General features: G+C 38.4%; 1 protein-coding gene across 4 annotated transcripts in view; it reads left to right on the top strand.

Moving 5' to 3' along the window:
* Positions 1-13752, top strand: part of EIF2AK4 (eukaryotic translation initiation factor 2 alpha kinase 4) — an 80029-nt gene that overhangs the window by 11195 nt on the left and 55082 nt on the right. For all 4 annotated transcript variants that reach the window (XR_012073376.1, XM_072962689.1, XM_072962691.1 and 1 more), the window contains exons 4-7: positions 4343-4495; positions 6525-6605; positions 7840-7988; positions 11460-11575. Coding sequence is in view for 3 of the 4 variants with exons in the window: in XM_072962689.1 (XP_072818790.1) it covers positions 4343-4495; positions 6525-6605; positions 7840-7988; positions 11460-11575 (499 nt within the window). In the remaining variant the exon portion in view is untranslated. The remainder of the gene's footprint in view (positions 1-4342; positions 4496-6524; positions 6606-7839; positions 7989-11459; positions 11576-13752) is intronic.

Genomic DNA, 13752 nt, shown 5'->3' with positions numbered 1-13752 from the left:
CTTTACTATTCCATCCTGTAGAAACTGACAGGAGTTAAGAAAGGATTCCGTGTCTATTTTGGAGCTCTAGAAAAGTGGCCGGGCAGTTTTTACTTGCACTTTGTAACACAGTGAGTCACAACATGCCCCGTGAGGTGCTTTTTGGCTGTGAAAACTTTGCCTATCTAAGTTGTGTTTCAAAGAATGTCAGTCATTGTTGAGGTACAGAAAGTGACTGTAGAACAGCCTGAACAAAAAACTAGGCCTTGGGAATTCTTCCAGAGTTCTCTCTAGTTTATTTCTTTTTTTTCGCCTAGTTCTTTCTAGTGTAGTCTAATGTCTAACTGAAAAATAATATGCAGTTATATTGAAAATTCAGCTACAGAATCCTCTGGTTTCTTGGATTTATGATTTCCTTTTTGAAAAATTTTTTGCTATTTCCTTTTACAATACAGTATTATTAACTATAATCACTATGCTGTACATTAAATCTCCAGAACTTAACTTATCTTTTAACTAGAAGTTTGTACTCTTTGACCAACATATATTCCCTTTTCTCCCACCCGCACCCCAGTCCCTGGTAACCACCATTCTAGTCTGTTTCTATGAGTTCAGCCTTTTTAGATTCCACATGTAAGTGACATCATGCAGTATTTTTCTTTGTCTGACTTAATTTAACTTAATATAATGCCTCAAGGTACATCTGCATTGTTACAAACAGGAGGGTGTTGTTTTTCGTCACTGAATAGTATTCCATTGTATCATACATGTCATACATTATATGTATCCTATCTTCTTTGTTCATTCATCTGTTGATACTTGGGTTGTTTCCCTAGCTTGGCTATGGTAAACAGTGCTGTAATAACATGAGAGTACAGATATCTCTTCAAGATCCTTTGTTTTCATTCCCTTTGAATATATACTCAAAAGTGGTATTGTTGGATCATATAGTAGTTCTGTTTTTAATTTTCTGAGGAACTTCTATACTCTTTTCCGTAGTGGCTGCACCAGTTTACATTCTCACCAGCAGAGTACCAGGGCTCTCTTTTCTCCACATCCTCAGCAACACTTGTTACTTGTTGTCTTTTTTGATGATAGCCCTTCTAACAGGTCTGAGATGATATCTCATTATGTTGTTGATTTGCGTTTCTGGATGATTAGTGACGTTGAGCATCTTTTCATGTACCTTTGGCCCTTTGTCTGCATTGGAAAAATGTCTATTGCATTCTTCTACTCATTTTTAAATTGGATTGTTTGTTCTTTGCTATTCAGTTTTTATGAGTTCTTTATATATTTAAATATTAACCCCTTATCAGATAAATGATTTGCAAATATCTTCTCTCCTTCCATAGGTTGCCTTTTCATTTTGTGCAAAAACTTTGTAATTTGATGTAGTCTCACTTGTTTATTTCTGCTTTTGTCCCCCCTGCCATTTTTTGGCTTTATTTTAAACTACACTTTTTATTAGGAAATAATTATAGATTCTTATGAAGTTGTAAGAAACAATGCCAAGAGAGCCCATGTACCCTTTTCTCAGTTTGCCCTAATGGTAACGTTTTGCAAAACTGTAGTGTAATATTATAACCAGGATATTGACATTGATACAGTCAAGATACAGAATAATTCCATCACCACAAGATCCCTTGTGTTGCGTATTTATAGCCAACTCCGTAAACCCCTCCAACCCCCCCATGCCCTCCTTAATTAACCTGGCAACCACTAATCTATTCTCTATTCCTATACTTTTCTTATTTCAAGGATGTTATATAAGTAGAGTCATAGTATTGGCTTTTTTTCCACTTCAGCATTACTCTCTGAAGACTCATCCATGTTGTTACATGTATCAGTAGTTGTTACTTTTTGTTGCTAAGTAATGTTCCATGGAATAGATGTACTACTGTTTGTTTAACCATCCACCAGGTGAAAGCCATCTGGATTATTTCCAGCTTTGGACTTTTAAAAATAAAGTTGCTATAAACATTTATGTACAGGTTTTTGTGTGTACATAAGTTTTCATTTCTCTGGAATAAAAACCCAGGAGTGCAATTGTGAGTGTATGGTAGTTGCATGTTCAGTTTTTTAAGAAACTGCCAAACTTTTCCAGATTGTCTGTACCACTTTACCTTCCCATCAGCAATAGGTGAGTGATCCAGTTTTTCCACATCCTTGTCAGCATTTGATGTTGTCACTTTTTTATTTTAGCTGTTCTAATAGATGTTGTGATGGTTAATTTTATGTGTCAGTTGGCTAGGCCATAGTACCCAGATATTGGGCCAAACATTATTCTAGATGTTTTTGTGAAGGTATTTTTTAATATGAAATTAACATTTAAATCAGTAGACTGTGAGTTTAGCAGGTTACTTTACATAATGTTCGTGGGCCTCACCCAGTCAGCTGAGGGCTTTAATAGAAAAAGACTGGCCACCTAGGAAGAAGAGGGAATTGCCAGGAGATGGCCTTCAGACTTGAACTGCAGTATCAGTTTTGCCCTGGGTCACTAGCCTGCTGGCCTACCCTGCAGATTTTAGACTTACCAGGCTCTATAATCACATGAACCAATTCCTTAAAAATCAGTCTCAATCACCACCCCTCACCCTCTTTACACACACACATTCAGTGGGCCCACCGTATCCATGGGTGCTGCATCTGTGGATTCAGGCAAGCACAGATCAAAAATATTCAGGAAAAAAAAATCCGGATAGTTCCAAAAACCAAAACTTGAATTTGCCTCATGTCAGTAACTATTTACATAGTATTTGCATGATGTTTACATAGTATTGTCATTCTATTAGGTATTATAAGTAATCTAGAGATGATTTAAAGTATACAGGAGGGTATATGTAGGTTGTATACAAATACTACATCATTTTATATAAGAGACTTGAGCATCCGTGGATACTGAGGGATGACTGTGTGTGTGTGTGTGTGTTTTGGTTTCTATTTGGTTCTGTTTCTCTGGAGAATCCTGACTAGTACAGATGTTTATTGCGAGGTGAGGTGGAGTGGCTGTTGTACATAAGGAGGTCAGGAGAGACCCCTGATAAGGTGACATTTGAGCAGAGGCCTTGAGAGAAGCAAGGCAGTGAACTGTGTAGATTAAGAGGCAAGGTGGACAAGAGCCAGTTTGGAGAGCAGCTCTTATTTACATCTACTCATATATTTTGTCAGATTTGTATAGAAAATTCTATAGATAGATTAGCAAAAGAAAAATCCCTCCACTCCTTGGCTCCTGGCTCCTGTCTCCTTTCTGGTGTAGAAATGGTTTCTCTTTAACTTAACGGAAACTGCCTTCACTGGCCAGCTTTCCTTAAAAGAGCTTTTCATACAATAGTTTGCCTCTTAGACTCTAGACTGGTGTTTCTCAACTGTAAATAGAAATGTATTCAGAGAAAACCACAGCTTCTGGTATAGTAAAAAATACATGATCTCCCCACAATAGCTGTGCTTTCTCTCCAAGAGAAAGGTGAACACCAAGCAAACTAACGTTATATTCTTGTGTACAGTAACTTATATTACTTTTTACCAGCCCGTTAGAAACAGGAATTTTTAATCTTGATTCATTGTAATTGAGGAAAAAATTTCAGAGTGGTGGTCCTCACCTGCAGAAGGACCTTGGCACTCTTGACCTCTTTGGGGCTGGGATAGTGGTCAGTGTGGGGTCCTAGAAAGCCTGTTCTGTTGATTTACCAACCCTGTTATGATTTATGACTCCTAGGAGCAGGGGAAAGTAGCTTCCTTCATTCACGTAGGATGTCTGAGAGGGGGCCTTTTTCCTTCTGATACTGTGAATGCTTCCCTAAGTGGAAATGAAGTGCTTTCTGAGCATTGATTAGTCTGCTCCTGGTCTGCTTCCCTAGCAGGGAGATAGTGAGACCTTTAAATATTTGCCTCTGTACCCCAGTCGGACGTTTTCAGTATGCTGTATGGATAGATGAATGCTCTCACATCAGCAATGATTGTTCTCTGTTCAGCTGTCATTATGTAGGCAGGTTTTCTAGCTGGGAAGGTAGTTTTTACTTTTATGCAGTCTTAAATATTTTACCAGATTTATTTATATAGAAAAATGTTTTACCGAATTTATTATACTGAAAAATGCCAATAAATTGAATGGGACTGCCAAAGGAAAGTGAAGTTTTTTATTTATCTGGATAGTGATTTGTCTTGATAGTCACACAATGAGATGAGCCCTATAAAAGCTTTTTCCTGCTGTGGTTACATCCTATAATTCAGAACATGTCCCATCAAAATGATTATCACCATTATGAGTGTCTCTGACGGCCTGCATGTCTTTCTATAGTCTCTGTTTGGGCCCTGTCTTCCCATCACTTGACCATTTGTGGTTGATTTCCATCCACATGTTTAGGTGATGATATTTGAACTGGCTTACTACGTGCAGTCATTTCTCAGCGAGCACAACAAGCCCCCTCCCAAGTCGTTTCATGAAGAAATGCTGGCAAGGCAGGCTCAGGAGGAGCAGCGGAGGCAGCTTGAGGCCAAGCGGAGAGAGGAACAGGAGGTGAGACCCGGGTCACCACGGCAACCAGCCCCAAGTACTGAAAGCTCCTATAGGTGTTTACTCTGTCTCTGCCTACACACTTATCAGTATTTATTTAAGTTTTGCTCAACAATTGATCCAAGAACCATGGATTCACTTGAGAGGAGGCCATCAGAGTAACTGAGAAATAAATATTCCCTACCAACAAATATCAGTGCTGGCCCTAGAACCCTTAGTCCAGGTCTTTAAAGAAAAGACAAAAGAAGTCATTTAACCAATCTTCTTGTGCGCCTTCTGCGCTTGTAAAGCTGTGCGGGATGCACGGAGTTTTAGAGGCTATTACTATCTTCCCGCTGTGGCACAAGTATCTTGTGCCCAAATGAGTAGCCAAAACCAGAGATGGAAATTTTTTGTGTTCACTAACCATTTGTATTTTTTCTTTAATCTATTTGCATAAGGGTTACACTCCTGTGTTATTTTTCAAATCTTTTAATCAAAGATAATACATGTATCTAAATTTCCTTCGTGATTTTTAACTTAGTTTTCTTTTCATACTTAGTCTTTTAATAAACTTATCTAGAACTTATTTTGGGGTGGGTTGTGAAAATGAGGTTCAGTTTTTCTTTTTTTTATCAGACATTTTTCTAACACATTTATTAAATAATCTCTCTTTAAGTGATTTGTAATACTTCCTTTAAAGTATATTTTACCTAATTATATATACTAAGTTCTATTTGCATATTATCTATTTTGTTCAATTCATCTGTTTTTTTCTTGAGTCTCTGCCAGACTCTTTAGTTTATTGTATCTTTATAAGAGAAGTCAGGGCCCCTGTCCCTTCATCTTCCATTATTCTTTTTTTTTTCCCTCAACTATTCTCACACATTTATTCTTATAGATGCATTATAGGATTGCTTTCTCAAAATCAGAACAAAACAAAGCCTCCAGGATTTTGAGTAAAATTGCACTGGACCTATGGATTCATTTAGGAAGAATTAATATGACAATATTCAAACTTCCTATCCAGGAATGTTTTTCCATTTATTTTCATCTCTCAGTGAGGCTTTTTGGTTTTCTTTAGATGTTACTGTTTCTTACAGTTACTTCTATGGTTTTGTTTTTTCTGCTTTTCTTCGTTTCTTATTCCTGGTTCTTTTTTTTTTTTTTCCCCTGCTTCATTTTGTTCAGCCTTTGCTTATGTTAACAATGTCTTTGTAAGTCCCATTCTTTTTGTTACTGCTTATCTCCTATTTAATTGTGTAGCCTAGTTATCACTTAGGGTTTACAGTTCCTTATTGTTGTCATTGTTCTTAGGCAGACACGTTTTTATTAGAAGATAAAGATATTTAGCTAATCTTGGTTTGGTGTACTGCTGTAACTACCTGTAAGTTTGGGGTATGTTTTTTCATTTTATGTTATTGCTGTAATAGTTTTTGGTAAGTCTCTCAATGGTTTTGATATTTTCAACCCAGAATTTTAACAGACGCATAAAAAATACTATTTTTCTCTACCTCAATTCAGAACCATTTGAGCAATAGATACGTGAGTCAGATGGACAGAAAGCAAAATGCCACTTTTAATACTGAGAAAGCTGATTGGGGAGTGCAGCTGAAGTCTATGGCTTGTGGGTGTGGTGCCAGCTCAGCCCACCTCCACCAGGTCAGCCCCCGCACCTGGTGGCACAGAGCAGGCACGAGTGCTTGTCCTCTGCAGACAGGCAGGTATTGAAGAGAAGGGGCTCAGTCAAGTGTAGGGAGAAGGGAGAGGCCAGTGGTGGTGCTGCAGTGAAAGTCCCTCCGCATGGAAACTTGAGGAGTGGAGAGTAAATGCCCCTCCCTACACAGTCTTGACACCTGTTTAAGTGAGAAGCCTATTGCATTAGAACTCTGATAAAACTGATATAACCACAGTTTGTACTAGGTCTGTATATTCAGGTCTCTTAGAGGAGGACTTGAATTATTGAAATTCTAAAGATTTTTTGTGATTCCAGAATTTATATGTTGTATGGGTTTCAGAGAACAGCATTTGATGGCAGTGTGATTTATTTCAGCAACGTGAAATCCTTCATGAGATTCAGAGAAGGAAAGAAGAGATAAAAGAAGAGAAAAAAAGGAAAGAAATGGCTAAGCAGGTAGTCTATCAATTCTGCCATACTTCAAATAATTTACATTTTGCCAAACATAAAATCTTTTTCTTTCCATTGATATTTGGATTATTGTATCTTTATAATGTTTGAATATCTGAGAAGTCAGGACCCTGTCCTTCATCCTTCAGTATTCTTTTTCCTTCATTATTCTTTTCCCCCTCGTCTGTTACTATCAGTAGTAAATCTTAAAATGAAGCACTAAAAAAAAAAATCCCTCAAATATCATTCATTTTGTATTTTGTATTCTCCAAATAGGCAGCAAAATTTAGAGTTCTGTGTCATCTGTAGATGACTTAGGCTTATGTAACTACAGCAGTTTATCTAAAGAGTCAAAAGAGAGAGGAGATTGAAGCTTTAATAACCAACCTGGACTGAAATTCTTCATACTTGGAAAACAAGACTGTTTGTTCATACTGAAGAGTGAATGAATAGACCACATGGATCTGTCTGAGTTTTCATTCAGTGATGGAAAAGAAGGATTCAACAGAACAGGTTTAACAGGCAGTGGTGGAAAATGATAAAGTCCTTTTTCTTACATTTTCCCTGAGTCCAGCTCAATCAAAAAACCAGTTACACATGTTTGGGGAAATCAGAGACAATTTTTCTCTTTCTCTTTTATAGAATTATGGCATTTAACTTAAGGGAAACGATGAGGTGCAGTGAGGGGAGGCAGTGATGTTTGAGTAAGCAGCACCTGGCTGAAAACTTTGGCTTTTTCACTGCCTGGCTCTGTGACCTTGACAGACGACATTCTCCATCCTTTTCTTCATCTCTTAAAATGGCACAGTTAATGCCTTCCTTTTTGTCTTATGTAATTATTCCTACAGATAGATGTACTGCTCTTTGTGGACGTGCAAAGCCATATACAAATGTAAGGTGATACTGTTTTCCCACCAGCTGTCCTGTCTTACGTCTGATATCTCTTTGAATGCCTCCTTCTGCTCATCTCTTGCTCTTCTCCCTAACTTTTCATGTATATTACAAGATTTTAAGCATTTTGATGGATAAAATTCACATTCTCTTGAAACTGTAACCTGGCCTTCAGTTCCTGAACCAGTACAAATTTGGGCATTATATTTTTAAAAGTTGAGTTCAACTTTATTACACTTGAAAGCATTCAGCTTAAACAAAATTTGCACTCTCTGCATATTTATAACTATGTACCATGATTGTCTTCCATGTATGACTTATGTCTAAAGTAGGTTTTTACTTTTTTTAGGGGCGTTTAGAAATCGCTAGTTTGTCAAGCCAAGATCATACCTCGAGGAGAGACCCCGGAGGACATAGAGCAGCTGCCATTCTACACGGAGGCTCTCCTGACTTTGTCGGAAACGGTAAACATCGGACCAGCTCCTCTGGGAGGTCTCGGTAAGTCCCTGAGATTTCCCATCAGGAAAAGTGAAAGACATAGGAGGAGTCAAACAACTTGTAGTGAAATCTGATGAAATTGTCAGATCATAGTTTTAATAACTTTTCCAAAGCCTGTGTATCTTAATATATTAGTTAGCAATATAAAGTAAAACTTTCATTTGTTTTAACACTTTCCAAGTATCTTTCATGAAACCAGTTTTGTGATTCATTCCCCTTCATAACAGTTATAACACTGAAGTATAAAGGATGTGGGTCAGGGGAGAGGGGATCTTTCATACATCTCCACACCTGTGATCCTCCATTGTTCACGGTCTCTCCATTGGTTCCATAGAGGCATGGACTGGTTCACTTCAAATTAAACAGTATCAGGAGTTCTTATTAACTTTATGTTCACAAATTTGCCCCAAGTTTCAAATTGGGGGACCAAGAACTAGAGTTTCTGTGGCATCTGAGTGAGTTAGGCAGGAAGGTGAGGCTATCCTAGCCCCCTGTGCCTCAGGTGAGAGTCCCCTTTCTCTGTCCCATCCCAACCATCTACACCGTTGGCTATATTGGTAGGGCAGTCTCTTGGATGGGAGCCTGATTCTCAAGTCTCCGTTTGACAAATTGCAACCTCACTTCTTGCCCCTTGGCTTTTTTTTAATCATCTTTTCTTTTTTGAGGTATCAAGGTCCTAGATGCCTAATTTAGTCTTCTAAAATTCAATTGTGTCTAATTCTCTGTCCTTTATAAGACCTAGTTAATGTTATTTGGCAATTTTGTTTAAACACTCTTTATCCTTGTGTACTGCCACAGCTACTTGGAAAAACTGATAACGTGGGTGGTATTTCTAATTATATTTGCAAACCCCCATGAACATTCCATAATCTAGAATAAATCCTTGACAATAACACCAGTGTTTCTGCTTCTAAGTACCATTTGCTTGCATTTGAGATGGCTATTTCTGCTGAATTTAGAAGCTATTTTACTTATGAGTGGATTAGGTTCCAGAAGGTTGTTCCAAACCCAATTCTGATGAGTCCAAGGTAGACAATATTAGCCTCCAATATATACACGTTTTGGGGTGAAAACAGGAAACACTGATGACTTTGGATTTTGCTTCTTTATGACTTCTCTCCAACCTCTATGTGGTCTACTTTTTATCCTTCAGAATTGTTCCTGCTGTCAGTCTATCCTATGTCATGACTGTTAAATACAAACACAGTGAGATTCTTAAGAGTTCTAGTAAGAAAAGATGTATCATTAAAATTGAAATACAAAGACATAATTTTAGTGAAAGTGTCAAGAAAAGGACAATATGGTATATGACATTTATGTTAATAAGTCTAGCACATCATTTTAAACCATCAGTCTTACCCTTTTCTCCATAAATTTCACTGTGCCCCAGTGGTTGCACAAATAACTTAAGAAGTAGAAATTTAAACAGAGCTACAATGTATTAGTCATTCCCTGATGTTTAGAGTATGTGGACACGTGATATGAGAGACTCAAATCCTAATAGGTCTTATCAGCAGTATGGGAAGACTGTTAGGGGTTGCAGGGATAGATGTGTAAGACTGAGTATGGCAAGACCAGTTAATAATAGGGTGTTTTGTGTGTCCGGGAGAAATTTGATGATGACCTGAACAGAGCAGGGACTTGTAGAGGAGAGGGTGGTACTTGAGGATCAATTAGATGCAGGAGATCTAGGAGCTCAGGGAGACTTGCACATTTTTAACTAGTGAGATAGAATAGATGACTGTGCCACCAACCAAAACAAAAGACCCAAGAGGAGAAATCAGATTGAAAGTAGGTAGGAGGGAGGTGGTTTTATTGACTTTGCAATGGCATTAGGAGTAGATAGAAGGTGCAGACATGGAGACAGCGAGTATTGAAGTTTGAAAGTGAAGAACAAGATGGGGATTGTGGGAGAGGAGTATGGCGTGGGAGAGATTTGTAGGCTGAGGGGAAGGAGCCAATATAGAGGGACAGATTGAGCATATGGGAGAGAGGGACTGACCCATGGACTAGGATCCCAGGGAAGACGGTAGGGGATGGAACTGAGGACAGGGCAGCCGCGCTTCCTCAGTCTGGGAAAAAGACAGAATCATGCAGATGCCAAGTAGCTTTCTAGGTGGACCCACTGAAGGTGTGGGCTTCACTGCTCACTGTTTCATGTTCTCAGTGAACATGGAAGTCAGGATCATGTTAGAGTGAGAAGGCTGCTTCCTGGAGACCTGTTCATGTGCCCAATCAAAGCATTTCTTACAAGCATCCAGTCCTGACTATTAAGAGCTCTCTCTCCCTTTCCTTGTTCCTGCAATCTTCTTCCTGATTTATTCATTATTTTTTACATTATAATCTAACTTCCCAGCTATTACTTCCTACCCAGGGGGAGAAAAGTAGAAAAAGGGGAAGAGAAGAGGAGGGGTTGGGCTTTGAGTGTTTTGAAGAAGTGAAGAAGAATGGCAGAGAGTATCTACCAAAGGCAAGGGAGAGAATGAATGAGTAGTCAATGGTGGGGGGGCCCTGTTGGAGACCAGGAATTTATACTGCTCCAAGCCCCATTTTGCAGCTTTCTCCAGATGTGCATGTGCATGAGATGTGCTAAAGGGATTGAACTAAATGACTGCTGTAGAACTTCTGTGATGATGGAAATGTTCTCTACCAGTGCTACCCAGCATGGTAGCCACTAGCCACTGTGGCTGTTGAGGACAGGCATACCTCAGAGATGTTGTGGCAACAGACTACCACAGTAAAGTGCGTATCATGGAAAAGCGAGTCACATGAAATTTTGGCTTCCCAGTGCATATAAAAGTTATATTTACACTATGCTGTAGTCTGTTAAGTGTGCAATAGCATTATATTTTTAAAAAGAATATACATACCTTAATTTAAAAAGTATTTCTAAAAAGTGATTAACATCATCTGAGCCTTCAGTGAGTCATAGTTGTATGACCACAGATCACCATAACAAATATGATAATAACGAGAAAGTTTGAAATATTGCAAGAATTATCAAAATGTAACACAGAGACGGCAAGTGAGCAAATGCTGTTGAAAGAATGACACTGATAGACTTGCTTGACACAGGGTGGCCACAAACCTTCGATATATTTTTTTTAAAGCAGCATCTGTGAAGTGCAGTAAAACAAAGCTCAACCAAATGAGATGTCCCTGTATTTAAAGGTGCCTACTGCAGTTGGGGACTGAATTTTTAATTTAATTTAATCCTGATTAAATTTAAGTAGCCACATGAATTGGACAGCACAGCTGTAGAGTTAGGGGTTTGCAGAGTTCAGTGAAGAAGACCTCAGTGGGCAATGGTAGGGGTTGGACAACTTTCCCATTAGCACCTTCAGCTCAGTTCCCAGTGGAGACAGATATTGGACAGTGAATGGGCTAGTAAGCAGGAGAAGATGGAGGGGCAAGAATTTCCTGTGTTAATCTTAAAGAAAAAAAAAATCATTGTCCAAATTTATTTTTAAGGCGAGAACGTCAGTATTCTGCATGTAGTAGTGAAGATTCCCCTGGCTCTTGTGAAATCCTGTATTTCCCTGTGGGTAGTCCTGATCAGCTCATGGTGCACAAAGGGAAATGTATTGGTGAGTAAACTAGCTAAACTCATTTAAATTATTCTAATGACAAAAGTTAATCATGAAGAAATGGGGTAGAATAGACACTGTATCATCTAGACCGGAGCAGTCCAAGGAAGCCTTTTATGCTGCTAGTCATTCTAACTCCTATTCCTGATGACCAGAAGTAGTCATTCGGGTTTCCCCTTTTGTAAGGTGGAAATTAAAACCTAGGCTGTTAGAAATATTGTTATCAGAAAGATGATTTAAAATTTGTCATCCTTAGAAATAGTCAAGTTTTTCAAAACCTAAAGATTGAATCAATATTTTGCATCATGTACATCTATTGGTGATAAAACATGTGTAACAAAATGAGTTCTTAGCCTGTGATCTTTAATGGTCAAGGCTCATTTTCTCAATTTGCTCTCCATCTGCTTAAGTGTCTTCCTGCTTAGCATGCTGTACCTGACCCAGGAAAACCACTTTGTTTTCTATGTGTCATATTTAGCAGTTTAGCCATCTTTTTTAGCAGGTGTTTATTAGAGTGAAGCTTGTTCAGCAGTTTGTTATTTGAATTGTTTATGTTAAAATCAAGTTTTCAGTATCTACTTCTTTGCCCTAAATGTGAGTCATCTTTTATCAGCCATACAGATTCAGCCACTAATTGGTGTAGGGATCACTTATATATGATGAATTTGACAGTTAAGTTTAATTTCCAATCCCATGAATATTCTTAACAGAGCTAACAGGCAGCCAGATTATCTATATCAAGTTTGTTTTCTTTTGGTATCTTTTTCCGTTCCTCTTTGAGGAGATATAAATAAGCAGGGGAGTTGCCAGGGAGCAGACAGCTGGTGGCAGGAGAAGAAACCAAGTGTCTGAAAAGTCTGATCTGGACACTGGACCTTGGGTGACCGAGGCAGCCTGGACCACGGGAGTCTGCACATACACAGCCTGCCCTATTCAGATGCAGCAGCCATTTGAGCAGGATCAGGACCTTGGCGGAGATGATTGGCTTTGTCCCTGAGACTGTCCTTGACTCTGAGGCATTTCAGACTCCTGAATTGGCAACCTAAAACTCACTACTTTTAATAATCTAGGGAAATCAGGAAGGCAAATTAATCCAACTGCTTATTACCTTACCTTGGTCTCCAAGTCTCATTGGTGCTCATTAGACAGAATCACCTTCGTTAATACCCTCATTAGGAGACACATTTGCAATCTGTATGTTTTTTAATAGAGCCAAGTAAATTATTTATTTTGTTTTCTCACAACAGGTCTAGTTTTTAAAATATATCCTAATTTTCTATGAAATATTTTTATAAAAGATCAACTAATTAACATTTGCTTTTCAGTTTAAAGCTGTTGGAACTGGAGGGAATCAAGAACTTCCCTATGGCAAAGAATAATAGAGGCTTCTGTATAGATGACCATTGTTAGCACGTGGTAGAGTTATTGGTCAAAGCCCTTTTGGTAACATACTTCCCTTCAGCCTCATTGCAGTGGGTTCTTTTGTCCCTTTTATTATCCCCATCATGCAAAAGTGACAAGAGGAGGGTGACAATAATAAAATTATAATACAAAATAAAAACCTAACCAGCAGTTATGAAATTCCCACTTAATCCCAGTTAGGGAGATAAATGTTGCAAGACATTGTACTGTATAGTGCACAAATTTTATTAGGCTTTATGGAAATAACATCACACTCCATCCCATAAACATTCAATATCGTGTCTCCAGTGTGTACTGCATAGATCCCATATTCCACAGGTTGCTTCCTCTGCTTGACAAATTTTCAAACATCAGGATTTTTTTCCCTGTAGCTAAGAATGTCAGGAGTTATTTATGACTAGCACGATAGATCATTTTAATTAAAATCTCTGTCAGCATTTCTATGAAGTAAAACTGAAGTGAGCTAGTTCAGCCACATTTCTCCAAAGTGTTTTTGCTAAGACCACTTTGTTTTAGGTATACAGGTTACTTCACTTTTCATTATGAAGATAATTACCATCATGGAGAACTGTTAATTAAATACTAAGAGAAAAGGACAGAATACTGTGCATCAGTGGTTCTCAACTAGGGCAGTTTTGTCCCCTGTGGGACATTAGGCAACATCTGAAATATTTTTGATGATTAAGACTGGAGTGGAGGTGCTACTAGCATCGAGTAGATAAAGGCCAGGGACACTGCTAAACACTTACAGTACA

This window comes from Vicugna pacos, chromosome 6 (assembly GCF_048564905.1).
Source record: "Vicugna pacos chromosome 6, VicPac4, whole genome shotgun sequence".
NCBI lineage: Eukaryota > Metazoa > Chordata > Mammalia > Artiodactyla > Camelidae > Vicugna > Vicugna pacos.
The sequence above is the reverse complement of the archived record's forward strand: the minus strand, read 5'-3'. Positions and strand labels throughout refer to the sequence as shown.